The 23970-nt window shown below is 32.5% G+C and overlaps 2 protein-coding genes across 2 annotated transcripts in view; one reads left to right on the top strand and one right to left on the bottom strand.

Annotated features, from left to right (window-relative positions):
- The window catches only part of Pect (phosphoethanolamine cytidylyltransferase), a 125058-nt gene extending 101722 nt beyond the window's left edge, over positions 1-23336 (bottom strand). Inside the window, exons 1-2 of the mRNA XM_067272359.1 lie at positions 23147-23336; positions 11566-11608 (exon numbers count right to left, since the gene is read on the bottom strand). Of these exons, the coding sequence (XP_067128460.1) occupies positions 11566-11608; positions 23147-23244 (141 nt within the window). The 5' untranslated portion in view covers positions 23245-23336. The remainder of the gene's footprint in view (positions 1-11565; positions 11609-23146) is intronic.
- mah (mahogany) overlaps positions 1-23970 on the top strand; it is a 353681-nt gene that overhangs the window by 30744 nt on the left and 298967 nt on the right. The gene's annotated exons all lie outside the window — the stretch shown is intronic.

Here is a 23970-nt window from a genome sequence, read left to right as displayed (position 1 = left end):
TCCTTGTTGCTTTTTTATATATATGGTAGATGTGTTCCTTCCAGAGAAGCTTATGATGTAATAGAACCCTCAGATACCCTCAGATCACACTCACATTCTCAATCCTTTGCCCATTTATTTTGATGGAAGGGCCCTTACTAAGAGGGTTGGTTACCTTTGGAGAAGGCAAAACACTGACATTTTTTGTAATTAATTTTGAGTTTGACTTTCTCACTCCACTCATGGACCAGCATCAGAAGGTGGTTCATATCCATTTGCAGCTTCCCTTGATTTGAGTGGGACATTAAAATGATGGTATCATCAGCATACCCTTGGATCATGGTGTTGTTAGGCTGATGGTCTTGTATACTCAGGATGCTATTATACAAAATATTCCAAAGAAAAGGCCCAGACTTTGAGCCCTGAGGGCAGCCCCTATTAATGCTCCTATGGTAGTATGTTTTATCATTATTTAAGACCACCGCACTCCTATCCTCCAAGTAGCCATTAATGATCTTGTACAAGTTACCTGGGCAACCAGACTTTTGAAGGTGGTGCAGAATTTCTGGCCACCAGCATGATCGAAAGCCCCTTTGAAGTCTATGGCCACCATCAAAGTGTGCTTCTTTTCACTTCATTGATGTAATCAACGAGGTTGTCCAGTTCATTTACCATGCTCCTCCCCTTCCTGAAGCCAAATTGAAGCAGATGGATGAAGTTGATCTGGTCCAAATGAAAATTAATCCTTCCAATGACCAGAGAGTCTAAGACCTTACCGAAGAAAGAAAGGAGCAAGATGGGATGGTAGTCCAAAGGGGAGTTTGCAGTCTTCCTTGGGTCCTTGGGGATCAGCTTAACCAAGGCCCTTTTCCATATTTCCAGAAAGTAGCCTACCTCCAAGCACTTGTTGAAAATCACTTGAAAAGTGATGGAAAGGACCTCGAAGCCCCCTTGCCATCCTCTAGGTGATATTATTGGGACCACAAGCTTTATTTCTCTTGATTTTTAAAAATTCCTTCTGAATTTCCCTAGCAGAAAAAGGTCTATCATCATGGCCAGCCAGATGGATATTAGGATGGATATTATGACCTATGTGTGATTCATTATCCAGACTAGGATCATCCTGTGGGAAAAGCCCATCCATGATATACTTGGAGTCTCCAATAGAGTTGGTGTATGTCCCATCATCCTTGACCATCGTGGGGGGATGTTACTCTACACTTGCCCCTAGCAATATAAACAGGAATGGACCAAGGGTTACCCCCACACTGCTTGGTGCAGTACTCTTTCCAGGAGTTTGTGCAGTTGTTATCAATAGAGGCTTTATATTGCTTGAATTTCTTTAAATATTCCAGGTGTTGTTGCTCTTTCCTTATTGGATCAGTTTCCTTCCGAAATTTCCTCTTGTACCTCCTTACTGTCCTCCTCATATTGTCCAAATCCTTATTCCACCAAGGGGTGTTCTGTCTAACAATTTTAACACTAGTAGACCCAAAGTAAGTCTTGTGGATTAGCTCTAAGCTGTTGCACAGTCTCGTCAATCTCTTCCTTACTCCTGATTAATTATTAATTATCGAGTCTGGCAGTCACATGCTAGTAAGTAAACTCTCAAAGATATTCCAGTTTGTCCAATTACAAATTTTATTCTAAGCCTGTATTTGACAACCAATCTCAGTAAGAATATAATTGGGTCGCTAGCCAATATTTTGTCCATGGTGCCAACAGTCTATCCTGCGATGTAGCAGATGAGAGTTCCCCAAACAGACATCCATCCAGCTCTCCCCCGGTTCGTAGAGAATGAGGGCAGCATGCTGCTGTTAAGGGATTTCAGATCGTGCTCCGCTATTAACTCACACAGAAGGTATCCCCTTGGGTCTTCCACCATGCTGTGCCAAAGGTGGCACAGCATGGTGGAAGACCCAACTTGCATTAAAGTCCCCAGTGATAAGAAGTTAATGGGATTTTAAATCCTCAATCGTATGGTTAAGCAGCCCAAGGGGTTGCTTGAGATCTTTGCTTGGGGAGCAATAGAAAGAAATGATGTAAATGCTATGATCTGACATATTGATCTTGATCATGGTGAAATACTTGTTAGAGTGCTGTTGAATGAGCTGGGCAATGACATTCTTATTGTATACAATCAGCCTGGTTTTTGCTCTTATATTGGTAGAGGGGGCAGTAAAAGTCCTGTCCAGGCCTAACATGGCAATTTTGCTGTTACGAAGATACGGCTCCTGAAAGGAGAGAACGTCAATATCATGTTCCTTCACCATCTGCAGGGCTTCAGTAGATGCTGCCTTCGACCTCTGTGTCTGTTGATCTGTAATATCCTGATCCTATCCTTAATTTGGTTGCCCTGATTTTCAGGGTTAATGTGCATAGAGTTGTGAGTATCTATAGTAGAGACAAGACAGATACCTGAAGGAGCCTAATGGTATTTAGTGTTAGCAATGATCGGGACCTTATACCACTTCAAACACAGGCAGCTGGCTGCAAACAAATTGTGGATATCCACTCTATGACTCTCTGGAAGTACCTTATTATATTTGGTGCAGTTTGAGCACTTTGGGTCATCGTGTTGATTCTGGCATTCTTTAAACCTGTGTTACGACAGCAGTGACAGCATTTTTGTTTTTGATCGCACCTACTAGAAATATGGCCGAAGCCACAGCAATTGAAACAACGTGGTTACAGGGATGTGGTCGTCTACCTGTATTGAGTTTTCAACCTATGGAAACTCAATACCTCAATTCAACTCAACCTATGGAAACTCAATAACTCAATACCATAGCCTAATAGAGCCAGGTAGAGTTTCCAACCTATGGAAACTCTACCTGCCTCTATTAGGCTAAGTCTCACCTGCAGGGATGCTGACAGCACTGCGTGCTGAATTTCATCCCTATGTTGAGGGGTGATAAAGTGCTGGAAAAAGTTCTCTTTTAAAAATTTTTCCTTGGAGTAAGTGTCACATATGCTCGAATTTTGCAGGTATAAGTGCTCCATTAACTCGGCCTCAGTTAGATCTCTTCGGATATTTAGTAAAATTATGCTTGGAGATCTCTTTTTCCTTTCCTTTGTGACAATTCTATTCGCAAGATGAGTATTTTCTTGAATTGCTTTCTTTAGGACCTCCATGTTTCTATTAGATTTCATGCCTATAGATATATCTCCACTTAGAAGCAGTCTAATATTTCCTACATTTAGCCCTAGTTCTTGGGGGGAAATATTCTCTTGAAGAATCGCCATTAATTCCTCAGCCACTGGCTTTGTCTGGTCCTGCTCATCTACCAAAGAGATAATCAAACTGTGGGCTCCATCCTGTGTCCCATTTCGACAACCCACTCCATCCGAGTTGGTGTTTATTAGCCTTGTATCTTTACTTGTTTGTCTCAAGTTTTTCTTTACTATATCCGCATAGAGAGGAGAAGGTGGCTGTGCTGTTGCATTGACTTGTTTCTGATGCAAATCTAGAATGATGCCTAAAAGCTGATTAGCTGTGGCGCTTATCCGTACTGCCACATCACGAGCCAGAGCCACTTCATCCACTTTGATCGCTATATTGCTACTGGAAGGAACACTTGTAAGAGTAATCTCTAAACACGAGTTAATAGTGATACTTGGACAGATAACAATGCATCAACCAGTACCTTCCACATTATGCCATAGGATGCACCAACTGCCATGACACTGTGTATGCACTACTATAGCTTGCAACGATATTCACAGACTGTTCAACATTTATGTATCTTCAATGGCTTGTTAAGTGATAGATTTGCACAATAACTGAGTTGAACTTCCAGATGTCAGTTTCTTTGAATCAAGTGATAATTCTCTTGAGAGCTTATGGAGTCAATGGTCATATAATAAACAAGGTACTGAAAACAAAAATACATAAAAAACACTACACCTTTATAAATCCAGTAAATTTTAACACAATAAAAACGTTTTCAATCGTTTTTATTGTATTAAATGATTATATTACGAGCACCGAATGCCAGCCGGCTTCCATCAATTTTTTGGATACTTTACAGCAAAGGATTAGGAGATTCGCCTCCACAACTTTAGCACAATTGTTGCATATGCAAAAATCCACAAGAATATTTGCATTTGCGAAGACACAAACTGGGTAACTAGATACGGCCGGTAATTGAAAAATGTGGTTCCCCAACGTTCTTGATTGAAAAACTAGTCAACTTCTTCCAAGCTAGGGATCAACAACATCCATTTTCTATTTCCAACTCACTACAACTGGTGGAGCATCTCAGGACATTTCCCTTACGGACAATGAATACATGACTGTTGGACTATAAATCCTTGTAACCTTTGATAAAATGACCTCCTTCCTTTTGTGCTTTAAGGGATTTTTTATTTACCAATATAGAGAATGTGCCACTTTATGCTCATATCCTAGAACTTGCACATTTAATTTGTTATACATCTTTCTTTGAGTTTGAAAAAAATGTTTTCTTACAAGGAAGAGGCATACCTATGGGTAGTCCTAGATCTGCAATCCTTTGCAAATTAGTATTATGACAACTCAAAACCACCATCCTACCCAACTTCCAACAACATATCATTTTGTACACTAGGTATGTAGACAACATTTTCATACGGTGGCAAAGGGAGCCTAACCTGCAACATTTCTTAGACACGATCAATGATAAGCCGTAAGGTTTATTGCTACAAGTTGACCAAAAGAGTGATACTAATGTCAACTTCCTGGACATTTTCATCACATGCAAGCAAGGGGAGATCTGCACCAACATATATCATAAACCCTGCTTTCAGCCTATTGTTATCCCACATCAATCCATTGATCCTAGGCATATCAAGTTTGCATCTTTCAGAGCATGGATTAAATGTGCTTATACACATTGCACAAGCATTTATGACACAATCAAGTAACTGCATTACATTCTTAAAATAGATGAACAACAAGGATACTGGAGAGAGGAGGTTGAGAGACTTATTCCATCCTTCTAAACCACGAAACAGCATTCTCCCAAGATAGACCACAGGAAATGAATAGTACAGTAAGTCCTCTACTTATGAACTTAATCTGTTTGTAGCGACCGTTTGCAAGTTGAAAAGTTCGTAACTCGAAAAAACGATGTTTGGTGCAAAAACTCATACACAACGTTGTTTTTACAATTATATAATGTTTAGGCTACTTGAATAATGTTGAATTAAGATTGTTAAAAGGGAAATATAAATTCAAATCAATCACATGTACATTTATTAAAATTATTCATTTAAAACAACTACAAATGTACATATGTATGTACTGTAAATGTTTTTAACGTAAAACTTCAAAAATAAACTTGGACCGTACATAAAAAATAACCAACTGCACTTTAATAATAAACAAATGACACCACACACAATTGACACACGACTACAGTCCAAACTCAACTAAGAGCCTCTCACCTACCTCTCACGCTTAGCATACCTAGATATCAGAGTAGCAACACACAAGTCATCGCCGCCATGTTCTGTCGACAGTCATCACGTGGTCTATGGGTTTACATTAAGAAATGACAAATTTTTTTTAGTTTAATAAAGCATTTTTACAAATAAAATGCTTTATTAAACTTTTTAGTTTATTAAATCGTTATTTCTTAATGTAAACCCATAGACCACGTGATGACAGTCGATCGACAGAACATGGCAATGATGACTCGTGTGTCACTACTATGATATCTAGGTACTCTACTCACGCTCATGTTAACCTGCCATCTGTCAGCTTTGTTCATAACTTCGAAAGTTCATAAATCGAATGTTCGTAAGTAGAGGACTGCCTGTACTAAATTATATCCCATGTTTAAACAGAATACATAAAGGTACTGCCAAAGCTAATAAATTTCACATTGTATACCGATGTAATCCTACTGTTTTCAAACTTTTAAGAAACAATAAAAAGAAAGAGGATCGGAATTCAATGACGAGTATTTATTCGGTACCTTTACATGACCAACATTTTGATTCCAAGCATGTTTGTGTGGAGGCAACGATGCACACTTTAAAACAAAGGCTCAAGGAACACAAATATACAATCAATAAGAACCTGGACAGCACTGTTCTAGCAGCATATGCAAGACAACAAAATGTTAGCGTCCAATGGGATAAGGCGGCAATCATCAGAACAACATCGAATAGGCAAGGGATGAAGAATCTTGAGAAATTAGATATCTTCACGGCACAAATGGGAACTGAGTGTATAAATCATAGAGATGCAGACGCATTGTCAATTGCTTGGAGGTCATTTTACAATAATTAATGATAATGCTAATTTCGATGTTATATCTTATATTTATTCTTTTTCACTGTATCTTGACCTCATTTAAGTTGTTTATTTATTTATCTATATTTTGTCCACAAGGGCATTTTTCCGTTAATTTTTATATTTATTTCGAATTCATTTTATGTTCGATTTTTCTGTAACTGATGAAGATCGTTTAAAACAATTCAGAACATTTTTATTGTATTAAAATTTTTGCTGGATTTATAAAGGTATAGTTTTTTTTTTATGGAGTCAAAAGTCCTCAACATCAATTCTTATGACTGCAAAGTTCCAAAGTGCACTCGTAAGCAACTAGCATTGTTGTTTTCATAAAACTGCTTTACAAGAAATGCATGATGGTCCTAGTGACTGATAAGAATACACTCAATACATGTAATTACTTTTATATCCAAAACTTGGTTGATATATACACTTATGCAAAGGAAACTTTTTCATTGCTTACAGTACCAAAAGCCAATAATAGTACACTTTTTATACTAATTTTAATTTTGTGAAAATGTCTTTTGCATATCCTGAAAAGTTACCATACCAGATTTGGTTCATTTGTATTTCTAAATATCTCTCTAGACAGTATTGATTAAGGATATTTTAATTACAATCAATTGAAATATAAACACCATAACATAAAAAATTTGGTTTACATACACAGTACAGTCCATAAGTTTTAGGACTTTATTTTTATTTCCAGAACAGTAGTCTCATCACAACACTAGTTGTGATGAAACTACTATACTTAGAGTATACTGGCCATGCAAGTACTGTCTGTTCATCTGAAGAGAGTCACTAGTGTATTTTCAGAAACTTGGAAGTTATAACACACACTGCAAACTGTTTCTATTGCTGTCATTGATTCAAAAAGTTAATTAAAGAATTACAATTAAATTTTTATTTAAAGAAGGTCTATACTTCACTCAAAAGCATTGAATTATTTTCCAGTAACAGTCAATTTAAAACAATTTTTTTTAAATTCCTACTATTAGTTCACGCTCTCCCTATATATAGTTATTGAAAATTTGAACAAGATATATAAATAAATCATTAATAAAATACTTTTTATTCATCCACTCAAGTTCAAATACATTTTTTTAAACTTGTAGTGGATGATACTATGTTAATACAGTTTTTTCAAATATTAATTCATTAATTAAATTTAAACTGTGACGCCCGTCAGCAATATGCCGATTTGGACCGACAGAGGGCGCAAGGAGAAAAAAAAGCGAACTTTGTAACTATTTAATAAAAAGTAACTAAAATAAAATTTTTCTTTGTTGACCTAAGTAGGAATTGACTTTAAAAAATTTTTTTTATATTACTTGTTTACTAACATTTTCGATCTCCAATTGAATTAAAATACAATTAAGTATAAAAATAAAATAAATAACCTACTGGCTACAAAGACACCATGGTTTTTACAGCATATCAAATCTTAGCTAAAAAAGTATGTAAGGTATGTTTAATACCTTCATATACTGGTGAAGTTCCACCTTAGACTATAATTGACCTAAAACTAGTACAAAAAGTACATGGTAATGAATCTCTAAACTGATCTAACATCTTCAGGTGGTATTCATGGTTTCATGATAAAAGAAAGTCAATAGCTGACAAGAAAAGTGGATGTCCTACATTGACTTGAACAAAAGAAAATGTTGCTGATATCGCTGAGTTGCAAAGAACAATCATTAAAGAATATCACAAATGATAGCTGAAACTTTGAACATTTCCAAAATCATTGTCACATTTTAAGAGAACATTAGAGGAAGATGTGTGCTCACTATGTTGCACATGCCTTGACAACTAAGCAAAGAAGCTGGATCATGTCTTGTCATCATTGTAATGGCAAATGGAAAGAAAGTTTCTTTAACAAAATCATTATAGGAGGTGAGGCTTATGATTCCAAAACCAAGTAACAGTTCTTAATGGATTAGTGAAATATCTCAAGATGTGATTCACAAAGAATACATCCTGGAAGGAAAAAAGTAGATGCAGAGTTTTATAAAGACATGCTGAATCATCTCCTAAAATGCATTCAGCATGTTTGCCTTAATGCATTCTGGTGGTCCTGAAATTTTTTCTGTTGCATGATAATGTACCTGACTCACAAAATTCTGGGAGTTTTGACAAAAAACAGTCTACTCTGTCTCCCAAGTTAAAATTCAATGCTTAAAAGATACCAATTTACAGAAGTTCCCACATTCCAAAAAACTAATCAATGAATTATAAACAATTGGAAAAGAGGAATTTCCTGCACTCTCCAAAAATTATTTGATCACACTCAAGTCTACATTATACCAATGAATTGTACTTTGAATAAAAAATACATACCATATTATCTTTCTATCATAAATTTTTGATTTCTTTTTACAATTTCTGTCTAAAATTTTTGAACTGCATTCAGTCAAGTCCGCATAAGTCAACACCAAGGGGAAATGAAAATGTGTTGAGTTATCCAATATGATGACTAAAGCAAAGTTAAAAAAACCACAATACTACAATTAGGAAAATACAGTAGTGCAACATACTGTACCTCTCTTATCATCCATCAGTGGCACTAAAGTTTGTTTCTACTCCAAGTACCCCAGCAATTTCCATCGCCTTTTGTTTCTGAAACAGTCCCGAAACGGGAAGATTCCATGAATGAATTTGCTTTAGCCAACGTACGAGAACATCTTCGACATCTTTGTATGCCGACTTTCTCTGGCATTTTTGAGACAGCCGCAACAAAAATCAAAGAAAAAGTTTCTTAATTTCCTCTTTTTTTCAGATTCCCATCAACATTGTTCTTGGAAAGTATTCTTGTTTTGCAAATTCAGCTTGCCAAGTTTTCTTACATTCAAATTCAGACACAAGTTCGTATTTTTCTTTCAGCGTAAACATCGTTAGCTTTGGGACATTCATTTCTAACAGAAATGTGAAACACATCCTACAAATAATGCTTGACATGAGAAAATGCAAAAATCGGATTCTGCTGCGACGTTGATATAGATTGTATATTTTCTTTTTGTTTATCTGTTATTATTTTATATATAAAAATACATAAAATGTTACTATATACATATTAATAAAAATGCCTTAATAAATAAGTCGATTCCCCCTCTTGAAGAAAACTAGTTCACACCGCACTGTGTGGTGTGAACTCATTTTTTTCAGGAGAGTCGACTTAGACATCTAAACAAAAACAGCAAAAACATGTCGCTTTATCCAGTGGTGATGAGTTAAATGGTATCAAGTAAACCAGAGTTTTTTAACATTAATGCTTATGTAAGTCAGCCAGGCCCACAGAAAACTGACTACTTAACCGATATAACCAACAGTGTCGAGTTATACCTATGATGACTTATGCAAACTCTACTGTAATTAGAAAGCTTCTTTTTTAACCAATATAAGAATAAAAATAACCCATGCAAAAATTTTACATAAAACTTTGAAGTACAAAAATTTTAAGGATTGTGTAAAATTTCTAAAGAATTGAGTCATGTATGTTTAACCAACGATTCAGTGGATAAAACATGGTCCAATTAATTGGATTATGTTTTCTTTTTTCTTATTGTAATGTTTCTGAAATGAAAATTTATTTTGGGTTGGAGACACATTTTAACAGTATGACTTTCTCCCAAAGTGGAGTACATTCATCTTCTAAAACATATTTTGCAAGTTCTGTGTGGGTATGACCTTTATTAATATTAATTTCATGTTGCCATATAAGTGTTTTTATTTGTCTTGATATTGCACCTATATATTTTTGGAGCTTACTGTAGGAAGGATGTGAGTACATAGTGAAAGAGTAGACACATATCAGCCTGAGTTGGAAGAGTCTGTCAGATGAAAGGAATGGAAGGAGACTTGCGAGAGTTAACACATGGATCATATCTGTTTCAGCCGTTTGGTTTTTTACAATTTTAAAAAGTTTTATACTATCTGAAAACAATAAAATTATTTATGACAAAAATTTTTTTTACAAATTTGAAGTTTTTTGTTACTTATCCAAACAAACAACCAATCCAATACTGGAGGAATATATAATTCATCCAACAAAACCTTAAATTACTCCAGTTAACTAAGTTCATAGATCATGAAACGTTTTAGATTTATTCTGGGTACACCAACGTGTGAAATGGAACATGCAAATTGAATCCAGGCAAATCGAATCCATGCAAATCCATGCAAATGGAACATGCAAATCGAATCAGATTCGATTTGCATGTTCCATTTCACACGTTGGTGTAAGACCCAGAATAGGTCAAAAACATTTGATGATCTATGAACTCAGTTAACTGGAGTAATTAAGGTTTTGTTGGATGAATTTTTTGTTACTGTCAAATTTTATTACTGTGATCCATATATCAACTTCTACATGTCTTCTTCCATCCTTTCATCTGACATAGATCCTTCCAGCTAAGGCTGACTTGTGTCTACTCTTTCATTTTGCAAACTATAGTATAAATGATAGTGCATGGTAACAAACAATGATGTACTTATAATATATGTAATTAAATTTTCTATTATGATATCCAGCTGTGATTATATCCTATTGGATAGTATCTACTTCTTTTACTAATAAGTCAGCTGAAGGTGTTAGAAAATAAGCTGTGTGAATTAATATGCTAACAGTCATGTTTTTTATACCTGTGAATAAATCACTGGAATGAATCACTGGAAATTATAGTTGGTGGAGCATAAAATTTCTGATGTATCCCAAACCTTAAATTATGATCCCTACAGATAATGTGTAAATCTAAAGATGAGATAGTGTGCTGCACAGTTTCATACTCAATGACAAATTTAAGTAGAGTATATATTATTTAATGTGTGTACAAACAGATTACATTCTTCTGTTGGTCCAGCAAAAAGAATTTAATCTGTACAATCCTCACTTCCATGCAATGAGGCTATCATCAACATAATGCAGACGTAAGACTGGAATATTAAGAGTGATGGTAATCTTAAATATTTTGCATTCCAAATTTCTCATTAGTATTTCTGCCAATTTTTCTGAAATTAATTATAGAAAAATCATTAGAATATTGCTAATAATATAATTATAGAAAAATTATTATATTATTATTAGCAATATTCTAATATTCAATTCTTGTTAAGACATTTTGAAAAAATTGGAAACATTTGAAATATTTTATTGAATGTGTTTTTCATAAATTTAACTTCATCAAACTACCTCATTGTCTTCCTACTTAAGTAATGAGAAGTAAATATTAATGAAATTTTGAAAAATAATTTTTATTGAACAGAACATATTTTACAGAGCAATTTTAAATTAGCTTAATCATTACCTGTCGTAGTTGATTAGCATGACCAAAATGAACCATATCGTAACTAGAAGGAAAAGATAATAATTAAAAATAATTTTACTAATAAATTAAATTACAAAATTTATCAGAAGTTAAGTTAATTTAGAAAAATAAACTCACCTGATTATAATAATAATTTTATTTAGTTATTGACTACATATATCAGGGGTGGGCAAGCAAGAGTTCAGTGGGAGCCGAAATGTAGGTTTTGCAACATACATGGGAACCACAGTTCTGTACAATCATAGCAGATAGTATGGTAAGGCGTGCGATTTTATTATATAATATAAATATAATATAAAACAAATATTGAATTTTTTTAATAAACATATTTTCACAAAATTATAAAAATAAAATTGTAAAAATAATAATAATAAACAGAAATTAACACTTTCAGCAAGAGCCGCATGTAACTCAAAAAGACCCGCATTTGCCCATGCCTGACATATATTAATAAAAATCAGTATATTATTAATTTTGAAGTCAAATAAAAATATTTAATTGTAAAAATTAGTTGGCTTTAAGTCTAAAAAAATTCAATAGAAAATATTTACAATTACAAATCAGTTATCAATAGTGTGTGTAAAATTTTATATCAAAAACAATTTATGTCATAATTATATCAAAACAAAATTCTTTCAAGCATAATCTAGATTAAAATTAACACAACTTATATCAAGTTATTATTTCTCAGAAACACTGTGTGGTCTATAAATAAGTTTACAAATTTAATATGTAATAAAATTTTATTGAAATGACCAGGAAATGCCTCCTTTGCCTACTGTATGCAATTTTTTGTTATATGCACTGTTGCCCCATGTTGCTGGAATCATACTGTTGCTGTCTGGATGTAATAATATCTAATTGTGGAAGAATGTAATGTTGCAGCATACACAACCAGCATTGTGCATTAATAGTTTTTCTCAACCTTTCCTCATCCACAAAGAAGTAAGATCTGAAAATTGTGACCAATAATCCCACACCATACTCAAAGCCAGATTAACCCATTTTGGGATCCTAGACATTTTCTTCTTACCGGGTCCCCTCTCTCTCCCACAAGAAATAGAGCGCACAAAAAATATAAAACAACTAGCTGTTACCGGCAGCTTCGCCCACTCAGATTTTGCAATTTGATAGAAATAACCCTCCCTCAGTACTTCACTAAGGTTCTCAATTATTAGTTGTTACTAATTTGCTAAAATTACTGATTTTTGTTGGTTTCAAACTATGGACTGCTAATGCACCTAAATTCAAATTTCAAATATTATGGAATTCTGAAATACGATAAATCTGAGTTTAATTTTTTTTCAAAACATAAATGACGTTATCTGAAACGCCCTAAATTTAAATAAATATTAAAATGTAAAAATACAGAACATTCACAAGGATAAAACCTTTGTCATTGCACACCATCAGTAGTCCATCAGAAATTACAAAAATTACAGAGACGACCTTCCCTTTTAGCCAACTGCCTCCATAACAAACATGCAAAAATGGTAAGACATCTTCTGGTGTTTTCGCTACTATCACAATAATAATTTTTTTTTAAATAACAAAGTAAAATCGTGGCCAACGTTATTTCAGACACCATAGTAATTATTTAATTTATAACAATCTATATCAGGTAACCAAAAAAGTTCTGTCGTTTTTTGTGAAACTACAAAGTTTAAACAATGTTACACGCAATACACAATAGATGGCACTAAAATTCCAGCAATATGTTAATCAAGATTTAATGCTGACTCATCTTATATAAAGAGAAGTGGAAAGGTTATCTCTTAATATTATAAAAATTGACCTGAAGATGAGTACTCCAAACTCTACAATTCATGCTTGTATGTTGTATGAGTTTAAACTTGGAACAAATGCTGTGCAAACGGCTCGAAAAAAATATGCCAGGCTTTCGGACAAGGTTCTGTCAGCACTCGCACCACCCAAAGGTGTTTAGAAAATTTTCTTCCAGCGATGAGTTGCTTAAAGATGTGCCAAGAGAAGGGCAGCCATATGTCATTAATGATGATGAATTACAGGCTGCAATCGAAGAAGATTCTGCTCAAACTTGTCAGATGTTAGCACAAAGATTCTCCATAAATGATGAAACTGTCCTGTCCATTTACATTTGCACAGTCATGGGAAAGTTTACAAGCTCAGCAAATGGATACCTCATCAATTGACACCTGCCAATATTGTGCATATGGTGGACTGCAAATGGAATTGTTCACTATGAACTTATACCATCTGGCCAGACTATTACTGCTAACGTCTACAGTGACAAACTCTGTAGAGTTCACCAATCACTTTTGAAAAAACAGCCAGCTTTAGTGAACCGTAAAAGCATTCTTTTCGTACACAATAATAGGCCTCAAGTCATGTGTGTGACCTCTGACACAATTCAGACTCTTGGATGGGAACCTCTTTTGCACCCTCCTTATTCCCCTGACATTAGCCTTTCTGACTGGGTACGTTCATTAAGTCGAACGAGTTAAACGCGTTAGTAATGAATCATTCGAAAAGTAGTAGTCTCACTCAGTGCACATGCTCCGCGGTGATGACGTATCGAACGAAACTCTAACGAAGCTCACGAAGGAAAGAGTTAGTTTACTTCGTTAAGAAAATGGCGCCCGACGATATCAATGTTTCTAGATCTACTCGAGTGTTTAAATTGTGAATTAAAAGGTGAAATGATTGAAATAACTCTCCGTCCGAAGCAACCCCAAGAAAAATATTTTGGATAAGGCTGCTTTAGCAACATTCGTATCTTTGATTTTAGAAACAGCCATTTAGTTATAACGAATCGTTCGAAAAGTCTAACAAAACAGAATAACGATGACGTCATTCTCGTTTAACTCGTTTGACTTAACAAACGTACCCACTATCATCTATTTTTAAGCCTAGATAATCATCTGCGAAATTGACAGTTCAGAAATAGAGAGGCTATGGAAACGGAGTTAGGCCACGACTCCACTAGCCGTAAAAGGGCCGTAAAATCCCTCGCCGTAAAAGCTTTTAATCACGTGACCATGATATTTTACGCCTGAGCAGGTCGTTAAAACCAACGTAGAAGCGAGTTGAGCAGTGTTCAACTTTCGAAGCAAATACGACTGTAAACCGGTACCATCCACCAATCAGAAGTCAGTGAAATCTAGGTCATTGTGACACGGTGCGAAAATGGCGGAAAACGAGCTTTTGTGTATGTTCTCTTGTGGCTACTCTAGAAGATCTGGAAAGATTGATCGAAGACATCCGAATGTATTCGTGTATCTACGACAAGAGGTATCCCGATTATAATAATGGATGCCTAAAACACGCGATATGAACGGCCAGAGGAAAATCCTTCAATTTAGAAGAATATACAGTCAAACCTGTTTTTATGCGCTCCTTTTATGTGCGATTTTTATTTGTGCGATTTTTTTAATGCGAATTTTTAATTTGTGCGGTATAGTTGGCGACTAGTCTCGTGCGATTCGTCATGTCTTACGTTGACTTATTATAGCTAAATAAACTTATTATAGCATAAATGCACTTATTATAGTAATATTATTGCATGAATATGCGAAAAATGAAATAATTTACTTTTTAAGTCAACAAAACACCACCTGGACAAAAATATGTAAAACAGACGATAGACCAGACGATGCAGTCAAGTGCTGACATCTGTTGTCAATAAATTCTATTTCGTACGGTTTTGAGTTATTTTCTATGTGAGACTTTTTTTATGCGGTCCCTGTTGACCGCATAAAAAAATTATTTTTTTAATTGTGTTGCGAAAACTATTATTTACAGCCATTCGTGAAGTTTCGTGAGATTTTTTTTAATGCGTTTTTTTTAATGCGGTCCCTATCCCCCGCATAAAAACAGGTTTGACTGTATAATAAAAAAGCTAAGCTTATAAGTGCTGTATATTATCTTAATAATATAATAATAAAAGTCAATATATGAAAGTAAAGATATTACTTTCACTACATTTGTAATTATAGTACAGAGAAAACTCGTAGAATCTAATCATTGTCTTTATATCGATATATCACATATACACCGTAATAGTACTGTCAACGTAAAAAGCTTCGCTAGCCGGACCTCCACCGCAATCCGAGCACAAACACAAATAGGCCACGTGATTAAAAGCTTTTACGGCGACGGGTTTTACGGCTAGTGGAGTCGCGGCCTTAAAGAAGTTTTTCAACTCTAAAGATCGTGACTTTTATAAAAATGGAATTTATAAGCTTGTTTCCCATTGGGAAAAGGTTATTAAATGTGAGAGTGGTTATTTTAATGAATAAATTGTGTTATTTCCTATACATTTTTATGTTTGTTTTCTTTCAACAAAAAACAACAGAACTTTTTTGGTTACCTGATAAATACATAAAATTCTCACACGTACAATAATCAAACACAGGTCATATCAGCTTACACTAATAACTTTCTTACAATTAAGGAAAATGGAAAAAAAAGCAAAAGGGATTGGAAAGGAATAGAAATACCCGGGGTTTTTCGTAATGACGTGCTCTTGGAAAGGACACCACTTTGAAACTCTCCTTTATTCGTGACCCTCTTCTTATTGTAGACCTTTCGTCTATTCCTGACTTCGTCGTTTGTCCTCAAGGTTTTCTGTCCATAGTCTACTTTTTCTTTCTAACTTCTTCGACACCTCTCAGTCTCGGATTGTCTTTCTCGAGATCTAGAGGACGCTTTTACCCTCCCTGCTTCTTCAAGGTTTTCACCAAAAGTGACTCTTTCTCTGTCCGTTTGGTCCCAGGGCCCGACACCGTCTTTTGTTCTACTTATTTTTGTGGAAAAGATAATCCTACCCAAGGGCAAAAGGCCACACTATAATTGAACAAATATGTAATAACAAGTTCAAATTTAAACGGTTCGAACATTTGGTTAAAAAATTGTAATACGTAAATATTGTAGTTTGGAAATTAAGTTATTACCATAAAAAAAAAAAAAAAAAAAAAAATTGCATCTGAAATAGTACAGTAGAAGCCATTCTTCCGGTTAAGACTTAATGCTCTCTCCACGTGGGGGAATTTCGAAAAATCCCTTCTTAGTGTGCATTTCCATGACATACCCTAACTGTGTACCAAATTTCACCTCCTTAAGTTCAGCAGTGTGCTCTGGGGAATGATGAAGTCAGTCAGTCAGGACAAGTAGTTTTATATATATAGATAAATGAAACAAAACTAAATAATGTGAAAAACTAAAACAAATCTTAAATTTTTATTAATAAAAAATATTTAATATACAACAATAAATTTTAGTTTTTCTAGAAAAAAGTCTTAACAGTTTGTTTATAAATTTAAAAAAATAGACATTTAATAAAATAAATTCCAAACAAAAGTTGTTATACAATAACAATATTACCTTAAAATATTAATTGTTTAATTTAATCATTTTGGTTAACATTTAAATAATATAATATTTTACCTATGAAAGGTAAATTGAATAATGAAAAAAGATAATTTAACTTTCTTAACTACTTCTTACTACACCATGATGAATATAAAAGTAACTTTCACTAAAAGGTACTCCAGTTAGTAGGTTTGAGTGAAAGTTATTTTTATGAAAAAGATAATTTGAATAAAAGCCAAGATATTTACATACTTACTTTTTTTGAACTATGAATAAACTTTATTTAAAAATTCAGAAAAGTAAACTATCTTATTTACAAATCCTTCCTAAATAGACAGTTTGACCGGACCCTAGACATTTGTCTATGCGATGATTCGACCCTGACCATACCATAACTTTTTCAGAGTGTAGTGGTTTTTGAAATGCTGAAGGATTTCTCCTTTCCAGAAAACTTGAAGTTCTGTTTATTCACAAATCCTGATAAACAGACAAAACCCAGAGAAGGGAATAGACTCAAAATATTCTACTTAGATCATTCGTTAATGTGTGTACAATACATTAAATATTCATGCAAGTATGTCACTACAGCCTGTTTTGATTTAAGTAGAATATGTTGGTTTCAAGCATTTTATCATACAGTTTAAGTTTACAATACATTCCATTATTCTGTGGGTTGTTATGATAAACAAAGAGAAAAATAAATATTCTATGATCTATTGTGAAATGTTATATGCCTGAGTAAATGCAAATTCTCATTTACCTTTCAAAAAAATAAAAATGATTCTTTCTGTCAGAAAGACTTAGTTTATACACCTGAGTTTATCATTACTAATAACTGAAAATTTTTCTTTAATTAAACCTATTCATGAATTATTTTAATTTAAAAGGTAACTTATGGACTGACTTTCTACTAAATTTATTTTTCAGAAAAATTTTAAATTAAAAAAAATCTATGCATGAAATCATTTCAGATTCATTATTTTATATTAAATTTCAATTACACTAAGTAAAGTAATAAAATATAAATTTTTACCAAAATTAATGCCTACACTTTAGTATTATAACTTCAAATAAAGTTTGTGTGAAAGAACTACATTAAAAATTCTATTAGTTTGAATGTCTTTCAAATGGAGACTTAAATAATGGTTCTCAAAATATTTTGTGAAGTAATTTATGATGAAATTTAAAATCTTAACAATTATTTTATAAAAAAGAAAAATACTTTTTAATTTTAAATTAAATAACAACAGTTGAGAGTTGTTATTCTTTTAACTTTGTACAAAAATATATTAAGACAAAATTTTGATTATAATGGCATTAACCTTATAATAGAATAATCCATATTTATTAGAGTATTATGTGTAACTTTGCAATACAAATAGTGCTTTCAGGACAATGTTTTGAGAACCATTGTTCACTATATAAAAAAAGCATTGCTAATTAAAAATACTAACATTATCTCTAATTTGCCTTATATATTGAATGATCCAATAATATATATACCAGACATGGGCAAATGCGGCTCTTACTGAAAGTGTTAATTTCTGCTTTTTATTATTATTTTTACAATTTTATTTCCACAATTTTGTGAAAATATGTAATTATATATATGTAATATTTAGTAATTTATTTCGAAGTTGATGCAATAAATTAAATTGACATTTCAAATCTATTCTTTTAAAACAAGTTCTCAATCCAGATGGGAGACACGCTATCCTTCCCTGCCTTACCATACTATCTGCCACAACAGTATAGAACTGTGGCTCCCATGCATTTTGCAAAACCTACATTTTGGCTCCCACTGAACTCTTGCTTGCCCATCTCTGATATATACAGTGGAACCTCACTTAATGAGCACCTCACATAACGAGTGTTTTGCATAATGAGCAAATCAAATTTTTAAAAAATGACTCACTTAACGAGCAAAGTTTTGCATAATGAGTGACGAGGAGAGGGGAAGTCCCGGATTGTGCGCATGTTCCATCATGATATTATCTGTGATTTTTTTTTGCTTTCTGCAAATCGAATTCACATTCCAGATTGGTTCATTCTGTGCTAGAAGAAATGATGATGATTCACGTTCCTTAACAATGTATATTTTGTATAATTTTCTTTGAATAAACATTATACGTAAAATAAGGTATTTATTCACGTATAAGACAATCTCACACACAGGACGAGGTGCAACTTCAAAGATCAAAATAAAGAAAATTAGATTTATACAATTCTAATTTTATTTTGTTTAATCACAAATAAATTATCATCAAATTCATGTATTAAGGCAAATAACTATGTTTTCTTCACTCTATCACCATTTGTCTACTCGAACTAGCCCTCCAAAGCTTCATTACAATTCTCCTCTTTTTCACTCTTAATCCACAAAGCATCATCCCCCGATTTGTTGAGTGAATTTAAAAATGCAGTATTTCCTGAATGATTGCAATCAGCTCTTGAAGATTGCTTTTCCATGCACCAGATACCCATGTAGCAAAACCAACAGATTATAATGCACGACAGGAAAAAGTTTATTTTTAATGATTCAGAACGTACAAATATTCATTAAAAATACCAGTTTAATAAATATGAAATAACTACATTTATAATTATTGCTAAGTGACCAGCTATTTTCGGATCATCTCTTTAAAAGCAACAAAACGAAGAAAAACCTCATCTTATACACAAGTAAATATGGTATTTGAATATTTTTTCGATACGAAACGCATTATCATATTTTACATTAATTTCTACGGGAAAAAATTGTTTCGCTTAATGAATGTTTTGCATTACAAGTAAGGTTCTGGAACAAATTATGCCCATTAAGCACGGTTCCACTGTATATATATGTCAATTCATAAGAACTACTCTATGATAATTTGAAAATATAAAACTGTCAAACAATTATTATTGTATGACTAAATAGTTAAGCTTTGAGATTTATATGCTTATGTAGCAATATATTTGAACAACACTGTTTAGGTAACTTCCAACATGGACTTCACATAACTTGGACAAACTTTTTTGAAAAATTGTACTGTAACAGTAACAAAGTTTCTTAATAATAGAAAAATTATAATTAAAAGTAATTGTAATTATAATGAAACTAATTAAAGAGTGTTTTTAAAATTTGAAAGCCTTTGTGATAACAGCATTATATTCTGTAATCGGTTACTGACGATTATAAATTGCTGTATGCCTGTACTGTCATGAAATTTTTTTGAGTTATTTCCTATAATAGTAAATTCAGCAGTGTAATTTACTAAACCTGTATAAAGCTTATTTATAGGGCTTGTAGTAATAAATGACTGTACTGTATATCCACCTTCTTTCCATATTAGAGAAAAACCCTAACTTGAAATTTCATAAACTCAGACAACTTTCATCCCCTTTTATTGAGTTAGCAGGGGGTTTCTTGTAGTTTAAAATTTAATAAACTTTAATTATTCTATAAAGAATTTCAAGGTACTAAATTATAGAAATGAAGTGTAATTTTCTGTTATTTTATATATAAAATGTAAAACTAACAAATTGTAAAATTGTTTTTTTAATATAATATATAATAAATTATAAAATTTATATATTGTAAGTTTTACATATGAAATTCAAAATAAATTCATAATTATTGACATATTTTAAATGTGTTTTATTACATTGTAAAATATGTAACAATTTAATGTTTTTTCAATAATTTAATTAAATGTGATTAACTCTACAAAATACTTATAACTATATTAAAATAATGCAGATACCAGAAACAGTGATTTTACAATTTAAACCTATTTTAAACTGATGAACTATGCCAATTTATTAAAATTATATAAATCAATAGGTTAAAGTTACTATTAATTTCCTTTCAGTGAGAAAATATTCCAAAAAATCTTTACAAAATATAAATATTTAATATTTAGAAGTTATTAGCATGTCACTTTAATTAAATTTTGGTATCTCATGCATAACTTATATGTTGGGTTATGATATTTTTATTATTATTAATAATATTTATGTAGAGAAAATTATTTTTATCAAGTTCAATGAATAAACATAACTAGTTCAGTGTTATCAACTTTGATATTACTACTGTTTGTATATTGTTATTAATTATATATGTAAGAACCATTTATTTGCAAGTGAAGATAAAAATTCTTTAATTTTCACAGGAAATTTTTCATTAATAACAATAATTTAAACAATTAAATAAATGACCTTCAAATGCATACCTTATTGATTCAAAGTTAGTAAAACATACAAACAAGAACTCATCATAGACTGCATAACTTATCAATAACAACATACTCAGAACACCTTGTAAATCTGCAGCAGTGTTTATTAAATACTAACGTTTTCGGTCGTATTTAACAACCTTCTTTGGGGAAAAAACAGCAAAAAATCAAACACTTAAAACATTTGCAGTAACGAACCAGCGTTTGGAATGTTTTTAAAAGATATTCCAGAGGAAATTACGTAATTCTCTCTAGAATATCTTTTAAAAATGTTCCAAACGCTGGTTTGTTACTGCAAATGTTTTAAGTGTTCGATTTTTTGCTGGTTTTTCCCCAAAGAAGGTTGTTAAATACGACCAAAAACGTTAGTATTTAATAAACACTGTTGCAAATTTACAATGTGTTCTGAGTATGTTGTATACATACAAACAAGTTATGTTTAAAGTTTATTCTATTTATAAAAGATGCTTGCAAGATATGAAAATGTATTTAAAATCAGGTGAGAAGTATATTTAATTGCCAAAAACAAGGTCAGAAACATTCTACATTTCCAGCATTTATAGAATAACATGTATACAGTAGACTCCCGTATAACGCGGGGGATACATTCCACGTTGTAGGAAAATCGCATTATACGGGACAGATCAATTTATGCAAATTCAGGAATCTGTAAATTGTAACAGTTGTCAATAAATCTGTACTGTACAACCAACATTAACAAAACGGCATCGTTGGAACTTTATTTTTTGGTACTTCCAATAGTGAATAAATGTTAAATAGTGAAGTGCATAATTTTATTTTAAGTCGAATAAAATTATTTTCTTCTTATATCTTTAAATGAGTATGTATTATTATTTTTTAAAAACTGCTACTTCTTTAAATTATCAGCTTCACTATTCATACTGGTATATAAACAACAGGTAAGTGTATACATTTGCTTTTCTAAACAAAAAATCAGAAACTATGTGAAAATGTTAAATCTATCTTACCTGTTATACGGGACTGTTTGTCGCACTGTACGAGCACTAGTCGCAATTTTTTCGTCGCGTTGTATGAATTCGCATTTTATGGGAGCACATAGAATTACAGTAGACTCCTGTATAACATGTTATAACAGAATATATTTATGATGAACAGACCAATAGATTTTAACCTCAATACTAACATTACCATGACATTTAACTTTTCATAAATAGTTAAAAAGAAAAAAATTTCTCTTAAAAGACTTCATAGCACTCTCTCTCATTTAGCATCTAAAGAGACACTCTTATCTGCACCTCCCTCCTCTTGGCCACACCTCTGCATTAGATTCCGACAAAGTTTCTGATAATAATAGACTTTTTAACTTTAAATATTATTGGGAAATGTGTGTAAAGTGTCCAAAAAAAAAAAAAAAAAAAAGTTTATAACATCCCAGAAATTTAAATTTGATCCATTTATTTATTATCAAGAAAATAAATAAAAGGAAGAAGAAAACAGAAAATGCACATGTAATCTTCCATAAATGAAGCATACAAATGAAATATACAAATATATTTGTTTGATTTTCAATTTACAAAAGCACAAAATTAAAGATTCTGTAATTTTATTTTCATTTCCAATTAAAAAAGAAAAAAAAACAACTAAAAGGAAAATCGTATGCCTATAAAAAAAATATATTACATGTTAATTTAAATCAAATTTTTGCTTCGAATTGACGCTATTACTTCAAGGTCAAATGTGTAAATTTCCGATCGAATCATAAAATATCAATTTCTAATGACGCCATCACCCGATCACACGTTTAAATTGTTAACTTTTAAATAATAAATCAATTTCCCTATTTTATCTTATTTTATTTTTTAATATTGATCTCGATTTACTTTTCGTAACAAATAAACAAACCAAAAAAAAATAAAATGGCTAGTGTTAAGAAAACATACAACTCCCACAATAAATAATTCAGTAGAAATTCACATGACGACTATAAAAAATAAAATAAAATTGATACGTACCAACCATCGCACCATACACGAATCACGCGTTTTGTTTTTTTCTCATTCATGTCTAATGCACTTCCTTTTCGTTTCTCCCCGACTGAACACCTTTCCATTTTTTCTATCTAATTTATGTAGAAATGAATGAATGCATCGGATCGGATGACGGATGGCCTACCCAACGACTCGAAGCGCCATCACAAAATATTGTATTACAAAATTACAATGTCGTCTGTCTTCGAAAAAATAATATTGAAATTTGCGTGTAAAAGTATATACATAAATAACTGCCAAAATTATTTATTTTTTTATATTTTACTAAAATCTGTACGAAAATAATTTTTAGTTTATTTTTTTTAATTGATTCAGAGATGTTTTTCTTGATGAAATTGAATAGGCCGGATGGCCGAGCGGTTGAATGGCAGGCTACCGCTCTGGAGGACCCGGAATCGAATCCGGACGTATCAAAAAATACCCAGGATTTTTTCGGGAATAATTCGACCGGATATGTCGAGCCCCATCCCTCACCACCCGGCCTCCCCATTGTGGGCCAGGCCGAACCCGCAATGAGTTTACTATAAAAAGCTCTTTTAGTGCCCACAGGACAAAAAGAGAAGAAAAAGAACAGATGGAATCGAATGAGTTTTTTAGTTCGGTGGTGTAGAATATTTTCTAATTCTAAAATTACACATTTTGAAGTTTAAGAAATAAAATATCTCGAGACAAAAATGTTATGAATAAAAGTTTTCTTGTTTTCATCAGCCATCGAACTCCATTGTACACCGGAGTGGCCGAAAAGCGTTTAAGAAAGATACCGCTTTCCGAATACATTTGTCTAGTAA

The sequence above is a fragment of the Centruroides vittatus genome, unplaced genomic scaffold, assembly GCF_030686945.1.
Source record: "Centruroides vittatus isolate TY-2023 unplaced genomic scaffold, ASM3068694v2 contig_436, whole genome shotgun sequence".
Classification (NCBI taxonomy): domain Eukaryota; kingdom Metazoa; phylum Arthropoda; class Arachnida; order Scorpiones; family Buthidae; genus Centruroides; species Centruroides vittatus.
Note: the sequence above shows the minus strand (reverse complement) of the source record. Positions and strands in the feature narration are given on the sequence as shown.